At 34.4% G+C, this 17,213-nt stretch overlaps 1 protein-coding gene and 1 non-coding gene across 2 annotated transcripts; both read right to left on the bottom strand.

Moving 5' to 3' along the window:
• Nucleotides 1-824: 824 nt before the first annotated feature.
• On the bottom strand, nt 825-2,963 carry LOC113870064. The gene is made up of 2 exons (XM_027506661.1): nt 1,414-2,963; nt 825-1,302 (listed from the first exon to the last, which is right to left on the bottom strand). Exons 1-2 carry the CDS (start codon nt 2,961-2,963, stop codon nt 825-827), a joined length of 2,028 nt encoding a protein of 675 aa, XP_027362462.1.
• Nucleotides 2,964-15,988: 13,025 nt separating this feature from the next.
• On the bottom strand, nt 15,989-16,095 carry LOC113870548. Its single transcript, XR_003505570.1, has one exon. It is a non-coding gene; the product is annotated as a small nucleolar RNA R71 (small nucleolar RNA).
• Nucleotides 16,096-17,213: the final 1,118 nt, after the last annotated feature.

Below are 17,213 nucleotides of genomic sequence, written 5' to 3'. Positions count from 1 at the left end.
GACTAGGGATGTTTCTAGAGAAAGGATAAATCTAGAGTAAGGATATTTCTAGACTATAGATATTTCTAGATAGTGTAATTATAGATTATCCTAAATATAGGTTGGGCCATACTCCCCTGGTTGGAAAAGACTCGTCCTCGAGTCTAAGCATTATCTTCATAGTAAGACAATAGATCTGCAACATTGAATGTAGCAGAAACTCCGTATGAATCAGGCAGTTCTATCTTATAGGCGTTGTCATTGATCTTCTGTACTACTCGGAATGGTCCATCTGCTCTTGGAGACAGTTTAGCATTTTGCTGCTTTGGAAATCTATCCTTCCGCAGATGAATCCATACTAAATCTCCTTCCTTGAAAATAACATGTCTTCGATGCTTATCTCGTTGAGTTTTATACTTGGCATTTTGCTTCTCAATTTGTGCTCGAACTTGCTCATGAAGCTTCTTAATCTCCTTTGCTCTTTGGTCAGCATCAACACTGAACTGGTTACTAGTGAGAATAAGTATTAGGTCCAATGGACTAAGAGGTCTAGTACCATACACAACCTCAAATGGACATTTTCCAGTAGTGGGATTACTGGAATTATTGTAGGCAAACTCAACTTGGGGTAAGATAAGATCCCATTGTTGAAGATTCTTCTGAACAAAGCTTCGTAGTAGATTTTCCAGAAGTCTATTTATTGCCTCTGTTTGTCTGTCAGTCTGGGGGTGGCTAGCACTGTTGAACTGCAGTTTTGTGCCCATCTTCCTCCATAGAGTCCTCTAAAAATGGCTTAAGAATTTGACATCTCTATCCGAAGTAATAGTTTTGGGAATTCCATGCAGTCAAACAATCTCCTTGAAAAATAAATCAACAATGTGAATAACATCATTGGTCTTTTGGCAAGGTATAAAATGGGCCATTTTAGAGAATCGGTCCACGACCACCATTACTGAGTCCTTCTGTCGTTGTGTACAAGGTAATCCTAGCACAAAATTTATGCTGATATCTTCCCATGGTGTAACTGGTACTGGAAGAGGTAGGTATAGCCCAGTGTTTTGGCTTTTGGACTTGGCAAGGTGACATATTCTACACCTTTGAATGTGACCAATAACATCCCTTTCAAGTATAGGGGTAGGCCAGCTGATGATTGCTTCAACCTTGCTAGGATCAACCTTGACACCTTCGCTCGTAATGATGTAGCCCAAAAAATTTACTTCATTGGTCAAGAAGGTGCACTTTTTGAGGTTGGCATACAACTTTTGCTCATGAAGAACGTCCAACACTTGGCGAATATGGTTTAGATGTTCTCCCTTACTTTTGCTATAGATTAAAATATCGTCGAAATAAATAACTACAAACTTTCCAATAAAAGAGCATAGTACCTAATTCATCAGGCGCATGAAGGTGCTAGGTGCATTGGATAAGCAATACAGCATGACAGTCCACTCATATAGCCCATCTCTTATCTTGAAAGCGGTCTTCCACTCATCACCAGGACATACTCTAATCTGATTATAGCCACTACGAAGGTCAATCTTCGAGAATAAGACTGCACCATGTAGCTGGTCTAGCATATCATCGAGTCGTGGAATCGAGAATTGATACTTTATGGTAATCTTATTCACGGCTTGACTATCCATGCACATTCTCCAACTTCCATCTTTCTTGGTGACCAATATAACAGGGACTGTACATGGACTGACACTCTCCTGTATCAATCCTTTTTTGAGAAGATCCTCCACTTGACGCTGTACTTCAGCATGTTCATGTGGACTCATCCTATAAGTAGGTTTGTTTGGGATAACAACTCCTGGAATGAAGTCGATGGCATGCTGGATGTCCCTTATAGGTGGTAAACCAGGAAGAATTTCTTCAAGTACCACATCTGGGTATTCTGCAAGGAGCTTTTCTATTTCTTGTGGAATAGGTGCTCCAATATTTTGTTCGACCATGAGTAATAAGCTTATTGATTGGGATTCTTCTCGCGTCATCTTAAGTTGAGGTTTAAAGATTAGGGATACGAGTGGTTTGGCTTTACGTGAGGTTGGGTTGACTTCTTCAGGACCCAATGGAGTCAACCTAATTCTTACTCCATCTTTGACGAATGAGTAGGTATTCTTAAACCCATCATACACAATCTTTCGATCGTATTGCCATAGTCGTCCTAATAAGAGGTGATAGGCATCCATGGGAAGGACGTCACACCAAACTTCATCTTGATATTTTTGTCCGATTGAGAAAGCAACTAGGCAACGTTGACTAACCTTGACTTCACTACCCTTATTCAGCCATTGTAGCTTGTAGGGATGTGGATGATCCTCAGTAGGAAGCTTCAATTTCTCCACCATGTAGCTAGACACAATGTTTTCACAACTTCCACTATCGATGATGACATCACAAATTTTACCTTGAGTGGTGCATCGAGTGTGGAATATATTATGTCTCATCCATGGTTCTTCTCTAACGGCTGCTGTGTGAAGACTACGTCTAACCACTAAGGCTTCTCTATGATCTGCTGGGGTCAACTCTTCATCAAACACTGGAGGACTGTTGAAATCATTTTGGTAGAATTCAGATTCTTCTTTAGATGCTTCATAGGCCTCTCCTTCAATGATAGTGACAACTCTTCGATTTGGACAGTCGGAAGCAATGTGCCCATAACCTTGGCATTTGAAGCATTTGGACGGTTTGGATTGGGTTGGTTGTTTGGGACTAGTGTCTTTAACAGGGTTGGAAAGGGTTTTGTTTAGAGCTGCAGGTTGCGATGGTTGAGCTTTGCGAGGGGTAAAAGAGCTTTGTGAGGATGATGGTTGGAAAATTGATCTTTTAGGGAGTTGCTTTTCAACTCGAATGGCTAATTTGACGACATCGTCCAGAGTCCAATACCGTTGTAGTTGGACAAGCTGAGAAATTTCAGGATTTAGCCCTCCAAGAAATCTAGCAATTGTTTGTTCTTCCTTCTCGTGTATATCGCATTTCATCATCAACAGTTCAAATTCTCTAGTATACTCCTCTACTATCTTAGAATCCTGGCGTAAATTATGGAGCTTAATAAAATAATCTTGATAGTAGTGGTCAGGGAAAAACTTACGTGTGAATTCTCTTTTCATTTTCTCCCACGTCTTTATCTTGCTTCGGCCTTCCCGCTCACGTTTCTTCTTTATATTTTCTCACCAAATGGATGCATGCTTTTTCAGTTTAACAGCGACGATCTTGACCTTTTGTTCATCCGGAATTTTTTTTAATTCGAACACACGCTCCACTGTCTGTAGCCAATCCACAAATTCATTTGGCTGCAATCTCCCCTCAAATTCAGGAATGTCTATCTTGATGTTGTCGAAGTAGCCTCGAGTGCTCTTTCTTCGTGGGTGACTGGTGTTAGATGAAGAGTCACTTTCTTCAGAATCATTTTCTGAATTGGAGTTCCTTCGACGATTGAGTAGAGCTTGTTGTTCCTCCACAATTTCTTGTAGTTCTTGAATTTGTCGGCGTAACTCGTCCATCTCGATCTCTTGAGCAGTCCTTCGGTTTTGGCGTCTTGGTGGCATTTTGTTGTATGGGTGGGAATAAAATTATGAAAAGGTTTGGGACAATATGCAGCGCAACAATGTTGAATGCGTGGTGCTCACGCGACTGATGATGTCACTGTCTTCAACCGCTCCCGAGCGCGTCTACGGTGTTGGCTTGTTAAGAAATAACTCAAAATGCTTCTTAAGAGTGACCGAAACTAACTTCAGTAAGAAAAGAAGCGAAGAGAATTTAGGTCAATTCTAAACGAACAAGAGCGTAGGAAGCTGGGAACCTGACTCTTGATACCAAATGGCTTAGAAACCAGAAAGGGGAAGTGACCAAGTAGTGCTTAGAACTCTCAAATAGGAAAAGATAGAACTAGAGCTTGAAACTCTTAATAGATGATGAGAATTTGCTTATTCAACTTGATGCCAAATTGAGGAGTACAATGGGATATTTATAGTATTAAAAGGATACTTCTAGAACATAGATTATTTTATAGTAGATATTAGATAGGATAGTTCTAGACTAGGGATGTTTCTAGAGAAAGGATAAATCTAGAGTAAGGATATTTCTAGACAGTGTAATTATAGATTATCCTAAATATAGGTTGGGCCAATTAATTTTTTAAAATTTTTTAATTTTTAAAAAATTAATTGTAAGCGGGTGATTGATTGATTCGATAGGGGTGAGTGAAAAATAATTTAGTTGAAGGTTTATTAAGGTTAGTAAAAAAAGATTTAAATTTTAAATAGTTTTTCATTTATTTGTATATAGATTAATATGTTTTTAGAAAAATAAATTGTAATATAGTTGATTAAATGTAAAATTATAATAAATTGTTAAAAAGGTAGGTTAAATTTAAATTAATTTAAATTGTTTGCATAAATTGTTATATGTATTTGAAAAAAACAGAATAATAGAAAAGTAAATAAATAAAATAATTATATAAAACTAAATATAATAATTTATTCTTAGTTTTATTGTAATAAATAATTTTTACACTTATATAGTAAATTAAGTAGAATTTTGAAATTGTAAATTTTGAAATGCAGTAATAATAATGTAAAATGTTATGACACGTGGCCATAAAATATTAAAATGCAATAATAATGTAAAATAATTAAGTATAAAATTTGTATGTAAATAATTATTTATTTATTTTAAAAAAATGTAACATTAATAATTGTTATGGAGCTATAAAAATAGTTGGTATTTTAAATTTCAAATGGAGCTTCAGTAAACATTTGTTTTTTCTGTTTTAATCTCCCCCTATTGAATTTGGCTTCAAATAGATTTACCGACACATTTTCACTAGAATATGGAGACCTTACTAGCAGGAATTGGTTCTTTTGAAAACAGCTTTTAATTGATATTCCAAAATCAAATATGAGGTGCAAGAATCTTAAAATAAAATTATAAGTATGCAATTTATGTAGATTTAAATTGGAAATATGAAAAAATAAAAATTTAATTTAATATAATGCTAGTAATTAGAGTTTTGTATTTAAATAATGTAACATGATTTAAATAAATTTTATTAAATACATATGTGGACTGTTTGATTAACTCTAAACGTATAAATTCAAGATTCAATTTTGATTTATGATAAAAATGAAGAAAACTCACAAATAAATCAATTCCAAATTTTGATTTAAACGTAATAATAAATTAATTTTACTTTGCAGCAGAAAAATAAAAAAGAAACCAATTTCAAATTTCAGATTCACGGTCTACATTTATATTTTGGAGAGACCGCTCTCCAATCTTAACTTTTAAAAGCAGTTTTTTAACCGCTCTCTTAAATATAACACATCAGATAGCGCAAGATTTTAGAGCAATTCTAAACACTTTCTAATTTAAAATAAAACCGCTCTCAGATCTACATTCTGGCGTAGTATGTCCCTCTTAGATTGAAACCACATTAGCAAGGAGGAAGTTATTTCTCGTACCAGAAAACTAACAAATAATTATTTTAAGTCACACATCATATTGTTATCAATTTCAAAAATTAAATAGAAATTACACATAAATAGCCAAATATCATAACTAAGGGTGGACAAATTTTTTTTCACTGACCGAAACTGAAAAACTCAAGGATCCGATGATGCATGTTCGATGGGTTTACACGAGTGTAGGTAAAATTAGTTATAATTTATGGTTTAAAATGAGTTAAGTTGATCAGGTGCTGCAGGTGGCAAGTTTTCTATCTAATTCTAATTAGTTGGACCAAAAAATATGTTCTCTTTTTCGTTCCATCAGTCCATGTCTTCATTATCTTGTCTTATAATGATTCTATCTTTCTTTGGTAGATTTCACTTCAGCTTCACTTCTATGAACAATGCAATTTTGATTTAAAAATTTTATAAAAAAAAATATGAATTTTAACATTACAAAAGGGGAATAGAAATAAAGGATTTTAAAGAAAAAACAAAATTTTGTCTTAATAAAATGGGAAAAATTCTGAAGTAATCCTTAAAAGGAAAATGGAATATTAGGAATAATCAAACTCTTGAATCAATATTACTTTATACATAAAAGGAAAAATTTTCAGATTTTTGAGATTTTATGAAAACTCTAGCAATAAAAGGAGAGAGGAATTGTGAGAAAGGGGTTCAAGAAATTGAGAGGGGAGAATTTTTTTCAAAAAATATTGTAAAGAGAAAGGTAATGGAAGGAAGGGGAAATAAAGTAAGCAAGGATAGGGTTTTAAGATTTACAAGTTTTTATTATACATTCTATGAATTTTTTTTACATATTCCTACTATTGAATGAGTATTTTCACATCACATAAATGTCATAATTTCCAAACAAAAATACAAAAAATTTTGCAATGAATTTTTTTTTTTTTTACATATTCCATGAAAGTTCCTTCCTCCACTATTTTTTCTTTTCTTTTCTTCCTTAAACCACACTACTTTCAACCACCCTCTTTTCCACTCATCATTCTTTTATCTAAACCATCATTTTTAAACACCCAAGATACACCACCTCTCCACCCATCATTTTTCCTCTTCCTTAATTCACCATCATCCTGATGAATCCACATTTTATTGGATTTTTACTTGTCTTTTTAGTGTTCCTTAATAGAAAAAGTAGACTTAGGAAGTGTAAATAACATAAAAATATCATTTTGGTCAAATATAATAGGTTTCTTAATTTTTAGTTAATTTACATTGATTTACATAGATATAATTTGTAATTTTGATCATTTGAATAATTGTGCAGGAATTTCTAGGCTTATTTCATGAATTTCTAGCCTTTGAGAAAGTTTGAGTTGAAAGTGACCACTTTGGATTCCATAGTGGATACTACAGCAAGCTAGATTTAGAGGGTAGACCAAAATGATCACTTTCGGAGCCATAGTGGACACTAAAAAGACTCCAGTCTGAAGAGGACCTGTGCGTAGCCACTTTGATTCCCTAATAGACACTCTAGAGAGGGCTGACAGGATGGGATGCTACGTGTAGCTACTATGACTTTCATAGTAGCTACTATGGGTAACGACCACTGCACTATAAATAGAATTTTAAAAATTAGGTTAAAGGCTTTTTCACACTTTTAGATTTTTGCTATTTTAGGAACACTTGCAGAGCTTAGGTCAGCCTTAGGTGACAGCCAAGGCCTTAACCTAGGGTTTGATTCATATTTCTCCTTATTTTCCTTTGATTTTACATCCATGTCATTGAATTCTCTCTATCTCCATCTTGTATTTGTGAGATCCATCCTCATGGAGGGCTAGATATTTTGTAATCCTTAGTGAGTTCATTGAGATTCTTGAATTCCTGGGTTATTAATGTTAATATAACTCATTTTCCTTCATGAATTTCTATTTCTCAATCTTTTGAATTGAATTAATGGTTGAATGAGGAGAACATTGCTTAATTAACCCTAATTCATTTTAATGAGATTCTTAACTTGGTTTGCTTAATTCTAAGTTAAATTCTAAGGTTGCGTAATCTTGAAAAAAAGGATTGGAGTCCATTGAATTTGCTTAAATTCGTATGAAAATATAAGGTTGATTTGTGCTTGTTAAATTAACCTAATTCAAGGGGAGATGAAGATTGTTAAATATTTAGAGGAATAAGGATAGAATCACATGAATGAACTAAGGATTGCTACATCTTATTGATTGAATTTGACAATTTCATTAATTGCTTTTTGTTTTAAATCTGGAAATCAAACAAACTCCCTTTTTTTAATTGCTTTCATAGTACATGTTAGTGAAATGTTTAATGCATATTCTCAACTAAAGTCATCAGAGACAACCTAGGCTTGCATCCTAAATTACATAAAATTTCTACATATTTTGATGAGGATTGGAGATATATCTTTATGCAAATCAATTCGATCATCACATCCTTAAACACAAAACTTACCATGTAAGTTCCTCCCCCACCCTTCCTGCCTACCTCTCTCTCACACTAACTTCCACCACTCAAAATCATAGCTTCCATTAACCTCACCTCCATCTTTTCATACCCTATGTTTTTCTTGGAAAAAAGCACACCCCTAACCCTAAAGCCATTCCTCTTCAAATATAAAAATTTTAAAATTTGGACATTTTTACTCCTTTTTTATTTTTTATTATTTTTTGTCTGAATTTTTTATTTATATTTTTTTTTATTTAGCTCAACATAAAATTTCTTATTTTAGTTTTATTTATTTATTTATCATTATTATTATTTTTAGTAATATTATTATTTATTATTATGATAATTATTAATTTATTTAATGAATGAGTTCTTATTATTTATTTTTATTTTTGTTATTTTTTTATGTTAGCCTAATTTAAATAAAATTTTTTGATTTTAATTTATTTTTTCATTTTAATTCTCTTGATACTATTTACTTTACAATATTTTATTTAAATTTTTTTTAATTTATCTTATTCTAACATTAACAACAAATTTTTTCTATTTTTTCTATTTTTATATTTTGATATTCCATTGTTTATATCTTAATTATCATATTAATTATTTATTCTTTAGGGTTGATATCTTTTATTTCATTTATTATATATTTATAGAATATTGATGTGATTTAATTTTATATTTATGATTACTTCCTCTTATATTGTGAATAGTAAATTACTTATTTTTTATATAATCAATTAATAAATAATAATTTAATTGCGTTAATTTATAAAACTAATGTATAGCTTCTCTATCGTCATGTATTATAAATTGATAAAGTCTATATATACCTATGTTATCAAGACTTTATGCAATATTAATTTATTATATGTTGTCTTTAATTAATTAGTTAACCATTTTAATAATAAATCAAGATATAATCCTCTTCTAATTATTAACTTACGAATCAATTAATTAATTTAAATCTAAATTATTTTATTAACGGAACAATTTATAATACTAATATCTATCGACTCTACCTTTATGCTTTATAAATTATCAAAAACTAATGTGTACTAACGTTACCTTAGGTTTTATATAATATAAATTTATCAAATGAAGTTCTTAATCTTTTTACTAAATAAGTATCTTCTTTAATCAATTCAAATAGATTTTTATTTTATTAAAATAAAATTAATTTCAGAATTTAAAATTTCTTATGTCATATTTCTAAAGTGCCACAGAAATCGGGCTTGCCCCCAGAATGAGGTCAATAGTAAACTCTATTTTCCTCTCGGCGGTAACTCGAAAACATCTTCAGGAAAAACTTCCAAGAAATCCCTCACCACTGGAATATATTCTGGCTCCACCACGCTTTCAGCCTCCATTGAGAACATGATCATGAAAGCCTTAGCATTTACCATATTTTCCCACGCACCATGACTTAATAGTCTCAGAACTTCTGACATCGACGCACCAATGATCAGTGTCTTATCTCTGTAATTCAGCAACACATGGTTGGCAACTAGTCAATCCATTCCCAATATCACGTCCAATTGAAAAAGAGGCAAACATATCAAATCCACCTCAAACTCCCTACCGTGCACGATTATAGAGCACCCCAGACACTTCCATGATGTCACAACCAGCTTACCCATAGGAGTAGTCACTATAACGTTGCATGACAATTCAGTCACATACAAATTCAGGCTCTTCACACAATCCACAGATACAAAAGAGTGCATAGCACCCGAATCAAATAACACATCCAGTAATCAGCCCTTCGAATCTGCTCCTCAGATTGTGAAGCCTCCGCCCCGCTCATGGCAAAGACCTTACCAGGAATGCTTAGCTTCGACCCCGTACTCGACTTTGTGCTCCTTCTTGACTCAGGCCTCTGAGTTGTACTCCAACTGCCACTCCCATAGCGGCCCAGCATACATTAGTAATCCCTTACTATGTGAGGCCCTCCACACCTGAAGCATTTGATCGGCCCTCTGAAAGAGCCTCATCTTGAACCAGAGCCAGTACTACTGCTCCTCTCCTGAGACAAACTCCCTTTGGACTATGAGTGGCTGTAGCCCGAATACGGCTCCCTAAAGGATCTAGGTGGTCTTTTATCTTGCCTTACTGGACCGGCTCCCTTAATGTCCACTGTCTTCCCCCTCGAGTTGGCTTCAAAAATTCTACTCTTGCTTACTAGAGTGGGCAAGTTTGTCACCTGAAACACACTGACTACAGCTCAGATGTCTGGCCTCAGCCCGTGCTCAAACTGAGCACACAAGTCCTCTTCTCCATCCTCATGTTGGTAGTAAGGCTAGTACTTCATCAGCTCTTCAAACTTTGCTGCACACTCCCCCACTGTCATGCTTCCTTGCTTCAACTCAAGGAACTCTTTGGCTTTCTGCTTCTTCAGATCCCGGGGAAAGTAATTCCCTAGGAAGATTGTCTTAAAGATCTCCCACTAAATGTAGCCACCCTCTTGTGGCAACGTTTGATCGGAAAATCTCCACCAATCTTCCACCTCCCCACACAGTAAGTAAGTGGCATAGCTCACCTTATGCTCCTCACAGCACCCCATAGAATTGAAAACCTTCTCTACATCTGCCAACCACCTTTGAGCTCCTTTGGGGTTAAAACTTCCCTCAAATTTTGGAGGATCGTGCCTAGTGAAGGCAGACAACCCTCGGTATTCAGCCAACTACTCGCCTTGGTTATGCACCAAGGTCTCCAGAATTTGAGCCATGCGCTTCATTAGGTCATTGGTGTCTCTTGCTCCTCTACCTCTACCTCTACCAGCCATTCTAAGCTAAGCTATAACCACAATGCAACAAACCACATTCTCACATGTCAGATCAATAACAACATTTATAATTCAGGTAAGCAAACAAATCAACACTCAGCTTGGACACTTCAGCCTGATACCCCAATGCGGTTTGGATGAACAGCTCTGATACCAAAATTGTAATACCTTTAATTTAATTTCAAATAATAAATTTCACAAAATGGAAATAATAAAAACTTTTCATTCAAACGATTTTCCAATGTTTAGTTTAGTAAAATATCCCGAAATATAAGGATGGGTTACAATTTAAGTAAAATAATTGCTACAGGACTTAATTAATACATCTCAGTTTCAAAACAAAATAAACATTCTAAGTCCTATATCAGTGTCATCCATCCCTTTACTGAGCCCGATGTTAACCGTCTAGGTCACCTGAAAAAAAAATTGTAAAGGTGAGTACTTTACACTACTCAACACACACTAACAAACAAAAAGTCTCACCTCACACATTTTCTAAAACAATTCAAATCAAGTAGTCGCAGTCACGATTAACATTCCATTTCAACTTACACACCGGTTCGCTCACTGCACGTTAGTCACGCTCATGTGGCACTGTGATCACAAATTCACACCATAGATGGTTGCTGGTTACTCCCACCTCACAGATACCACATGGGCGGTCACAAGTTGCTTAGCAAAGGTAGTGATCAAAGGTCTAGTCAGGAGGAAAGTGTGTGACCTGTGGTGCTCCTACGCTCATTGTTGGTGTCAGCACCACCCTCTTTTCCTCAAGGTATTTCTAGTGTCCCTATCTTTCAGACCTCTAATGTATCGCTGAACCATTCATAGCATCATTATAATAGTACTTAACATGTCCTATTCACACACATTTCAGCCACATACAATATTAATTCACAACACACGATACAAGTGCCTATATTCATTTGCATTACTTCGACATACAAAATTTCGAACACATACACACACACACACACCAATTTCAACATAATACTCATCCAACAATTTATCCCATTATACACACTATGTCCCCCACAATCCTTTCAACCATTCATATTATTTAGTATCATCAATATCATATGCCATGCATTATCCATCAAAATACACAATTTCACACATCTTATTTCAATCATATTACAAAAACATAGCAAGTAAATAGATTTCTAAACATAATGAGATAGGGTAGAGTCCCCTTTACCTCAAATCAAAGACCCAACACAAAACGATGGTAGCAAATGGTTCCCACTCAAATTTTGCTCCTAAAGCACATGGAAAACTCTATCAAAACTCAAAGGGAACCCAAAAAACAGAGAACAAAAATGAAAACCAAAACCCTAACCATTAAAACTCACCTCTGAGCGTCCCCAAACATGAATCCAACCTTCAATCTAGCTCATGAATAACTTTGGACACAATTCAATCGGTGGAATAGGGTTAGGGATTGAGAGGATCAAAGAATTTTTGAAGGAAGGTATGAGAAATGAAACTCCCCAAACCCTAAACCCCTTGAATTCCTTTTCTGGTCACGACACTCTTGCTGCAGCAACACCCTTTCTCACTACAGCGAACATCGTAGAGGAAATTGCATTTTGATTTCTGCAGAATCTTACTATAGCGAGACTGCACCCAGAATTACACCCCAAACTGTCGCTCTCTCGCTACAGCAAGAAAGCAACAGTTTCACCCCTTTCTCCCAATGCCTTCTCGCTACAGTGAGAATGACACAATTTCATGCTTTACACCCAGGGCTTTCTCGCTACAACGAGAATGCCCTGCAGTAGTCACATTCAACCTGCATATATATATATATATATATATATATATATATATATATATATTCAATCAACTCCAACTAGCCATAATCCACATTATATTTCACTCATTCATGCATGTTCACGTCATACACATATACCCTCATATTAACATATTAAAATATTATTACAAAAATCTGAAGCGTTATAGTGGTGGGGAGAGAATAACCTAATATAACCCATTCAAAGATATTTATATCTGACCAACCCATCACCTGAAGAATTGAGGATCAAAGTCAAACAAAAGTGGACCAAGATATACACGTGACAGTTACCTTTGAATTGGGAAATTTTAGCCTGAATCTGACTACAACTGACAAATACTCAGTCTCAATCATAACACTATTAGTCATATATATATATATATATATATATAAAGTGTCAAAACAGGATAACCAATATAAATAAAGTAAACAATATTACAATAGTATTAATAAAGTGTCAAAACATAAATAACTAATATCAAAATAGTAACAATAGAATATCAAAAATAGAAAAAGAAAATAGATGTTGGAGATTTTAGTAATTTCATTGGCAGTTTGTGTATGTAGTGTGCATAACTTGTATGATGAAATGTCATTGTCATGTGTAGTGTTTTGTTGGTTAGGAATGAGGATTATGATTTTTTGTATTCGTTGTCATACTCGTATTTTGGTTTCTATTAGTTGTTTAATATTTATTGTGTGTAAGCAAATGGATGTATGAATGAAGAAAAATTGAATTCCATCATTAATGCTTAAGCCCCATTTTGTCCTAAAGTGAATTTAGCTAGTAAAATGTTCTAGTATTTCTGCCTTATTTTTGCTTAAGCTTATTTTCTATTGCTTCGGCCATTTACTATCCAACACTTCTTGGAAGAGAGATCTTCCAACTCAACTACTCCATACAACTAACTTCCTTAATTACCAAGGTTTGGACCATTTAGATTTAGTTTAATTTAAACTTAGTTTACGAGGAAATAACTTCAACCTAGAATTCAATAACACTAATTGACCAACTTTGAAACTTTTTTTTAGGATTTTTTTATGATGATAATTTTTTATTCGTACTTATAAAATGTTTTGATAATTATTGTTCGGTAAGCAAGTGTATCCATAAAAAAATTAATATAGAGTTTTAAAATAAGTTCCTGAAATTATCATTTCACATATACTGTTCCTACTTACTAAGAATTTCTTTCTTTAATTGTTTGAACTTATGGGGTGTAAAATCAATTAACAAAATTAAAAGTTAAAACAATTATCACCAAATCTCAAGACAAAAACAAATACAGCACACGTCTTAGTTGAACTTATAGGAGAAAAACCTAGGACATATGAATTTATTCATTCAATCCTTTATGTTCTTTTTCTTATTAACTCTAAATCCGATTTCCTTGTAATTACCAACTATTTATGCAAATACTGTTAATATCCAATGGTCATGTAATATTAATATTCTTTCCTTTAAACTAACATTCATAATGGTCATGCAAGATATTAATTTAAGAAACCAATAAACACCTATGAACTTGTTAATTTAATAATGATTGGAAGAAAAATATTAGTTTAGTCCACCTAATCCTGTCTCATTTTATCTTATAAATCCATTAATTAATTGAGGTACGGTTGATGTTCCATCAATTTATTGAGATTTTCAGAGTATAAATACATCCAAAACCCTTTGAAAAGTTATTTTGAGTAGTCTTTTTCTTTGTCTTCATTAGTTGTTTATGTTATTGCATTTTCTAAATGTTTTGCTGGAATTATGAGCGCTCAGGCGCTAATCTCTACCGCCCAGGCAGAATTTACTGGTTTTATTTTGCTCTCAGGTAACCTGTAGCCTAGGCGCCCAAATCGCAACGCCTAAGCGCCCATGGTGTGCTGTGCTCTCTGGTGACCTGCAGCCTAAGCGCCCAAATCGCAACGCCTAGGTGCCCACGGATGCTGTCAAGTAAATTTTCATATAAATAGAAGGAAAGAAAAGGATTAAAGGGGGGAAGCAAGGGCGAACTCAAGAGAAAACGGAGGAAAAGAGCTGGGAGCTACGAGACAACTTGGGAATAAGAGGAAGAGGAGAGATTGAAGAGTCATCTTTCCAATTCTTGGTTCTTTATGGAATTTCCTACAATTTTCTTCTTTGTTCTTCATAGAATGAGTTGCTAAACTCCATAGCTAGGGGAAAGGATTAGGTCTGAGATGGGTGTATTGATATTGGATTTCTAAGGTTTTGATATTAGATTTCTTGGATTAATTGTTCGTCTTTCGATTATATATGCAAAAATCATGAGTTTTTGTTCATGAGTGGATTAGGGTTCTTATATGATTTGGAAAAATTGTGTATGAATTAGCTCAAAAGATGAACTACATGAATTTCAAGGTTTAGGAATATTTCTTGAATTTTGTGTGATATGTGGATTGATTTAGTACTTCAACTATATTTGTGTTGAGATATAGTCAAGGAATTGTCATATTTTTTTCATAAGTAAAGAATGGATTCACCAAGGAATTGGGGTTCATTCACTTGAAATCCTTTCATTAATCTAAGATTTTCAATTCAAGTGTTTAGAAATTCAACACAGATTAAGAAAAACTCAGACCATCCTAACCTTTAGTGTTTTAAATCTTGAGATCACTCTTTACTTGTTGAAGGCAATATTTATTCTATTATAAATCTTTATTTTGTTTTAATTTCAATTGTAGAGCTTTCTTCGATCCAAATAGTTGATATTGTCTAACTAGAAATTTGATTAGTGAAGTATTGTTTGATAAGTCAATCTTGTGGGACGATACCCACTTACCGTGGTATTTACTTAAAACGATTCGGTGCACTTGCCGAGTAGTTATCAAGTTTTTGGCGCCGTTGCCAGGGATTGAATGTTATCAACAATATTAGTAGCTGTGAAAATTTTTAATTTAGACACTTAATTTTGTATAGAAAATAGTTTTTACTTTTATTTTACTTTATTTTTTTCTATTCTATGTAGTTTTCTTTTTGTTATTTGATAACATTGTTCTCATAACTGTTTAGTTTCTTGTATGCGAGGTACTATTAATTTAGATTCTCTGCAGTTTGATCCAGAAATTGAGAAGACAGCAAGGAGACTTAGGAAAGAAGCTAAGGCAAGAAAGCAATTAGAAAAGGACGCAGAAATGGCTGAAGAGAATGACAATCAGAATGTCAGGAGAACACTAGGAGAATATGCCACACCTAGTGCTGATGGGTGTAGATCAAGCTTTACAAGACCTCCAATTCAAGCTAATAATTTTGAGTTGAAGCCTGCACTCCTACAGTTAGTTCAACAGGAACAGTTTGGGGGAGGACCGTTAGATGATCCTAATTTGCACATAGCAAATTTTCTACAACTTTGTGACACTTTCAGAGTTAACGGGGTCAGTTTGGATGCTATTCGACTAAGACTCTTCCCATTTTCACTTAGAGATAAGGCAACAATGTGGCTCCGGTCTCAACCTCAAGGGAGCATTTCTACATGGGATGATTTAGTCAATAAATTTCTTAGGAAATTTTTCCCACCTCAGAAGCTGGCAAAGTTGAGGAATGAAATTAACACCTTCGCTCAGAAGGATGGAGAGTCACTTTATGATGCATGGGAGCGATTCAAGGAGTTGTTGAGAAAATGTCCACATCATGCCCTTCCTGACTGGCTTCAAATTCAGACATTCTATGATGGGTTGGTATCATCTGTTAGATCAATGGTAGATGCAGCCTCTGGAGGATCATTGCATAGTAAAACCTCAGAGGAAGCTCTCCAATTGATTGAGACCATGGCTGCAAATAATTTTATGTCCTCAAATGAGAGGTCAATAGGGAGAAAGGGTATTATGGAGTTAGAGACACTAGATGCCATACTTGCTCAAAACAAGCTTATGTCTTAACAATTGACTAATCTCAACAAACAGTTTGGGCAATTGCAGGTTGGAGCTATAGGTTCTCAACTTTTAGTATGTGACTTTTGTGGTGGTAAACATGAAAATGGAGAATGTGAAGCTGGTACATCAACTCAGTTATCTGTTGAGCAGGTAAATTACATGGGAAATCCTCCAAGACAACAAAATAACCCCTTTTCTAACACATATAATCCAGGGTGGAGGAACAATCCTAATTTTTCCTGGAGTAATCAAGGGGCTCAGAAGAATTTTATTGCTCCATTTCAAGCTCCAGTAGCCCACCCACCTACTCAACGAAAACCATCTGCATTGGAAGTTGCTTTAGAAAAGTTATCTCAATCAACAACAAGTTTTGTGCAGCAGACCTCTAGTTTCATGCAAGAAACAAGAGCTAATTTTAAAAATCAAGAAGCTTCAATTAGAAATTTGGAGAGTCAAGTTGGGCAAATTGCAAAACAGTTGGCAGAAAAACCACCAGGAACATTTCCCAGCAATACTGTGCCAAATCCTAAGGAGCATTGTAAGGCAATCACTTTGAGAAGTGGCAAGACATTGGAAGTACAGCCTAAAGAGAGCAAGGAGGAGGAAATTAAGAGTCCTCAAATTGAGGATAAAGTTGAAGTTGAAGATCTTTCATCTGAGATTTCAAATAAATTTCAAGAACAGGGGGAGCAACAATTTAGTGAGTCTTCCAAAGGAAAGAAGAAAGTTGTAGATTGGGACAAAACTGTTGAATTGTCCCCATATGCTAAAGTTCCTTTTCCACAGAGACTTCAGCAGCAGAATCAAGGCAAACAATTTTCTAAGTTTTTGGAAGTGTTTAAAAAATTACATATTAACATTCCATTTGCTGAAGCCTTGGAGC

This window comes from Abrus precatorius, unplaced genomic scaffold, assembly GCF_003935025.1.
Source record: "Abrus precatorius isolate BTA unplaced genomic scaffold, Abrus_2018 Scaffold6, whole genome shotgun sequence".
In the NCBI taxonomy this organism is placed as follows: Eukaryota; Viridiplantae; Streptophyta; class Magnoliopsida; order Fabales; family Fabaceae; genus Abrus; species Abrus precatorius.
Note: the sequence above shows the minus strand (reverse complement) of the source record. Positions and strands in the feature narration are given on the sequence as shown.

What these genes read in the sequence shown, in the direction of transcription:
- LOC113870064 (XM_027506661.1), bottom strand. Translation starts at nt 2,963, where the DNA reads ATGAAATGCGATATACACGAGAAGGAAGAACAAACAATTGCTAGATTT. An exon ending in TATGAGTGGACTGTCATGCT is followed by an intron (nt 1,303 to 1,413) that starts GTATTGCTTATC and finishes TTTAATCTATAG; the next exon opens with CAAAAGTAAGGGAGAACATC.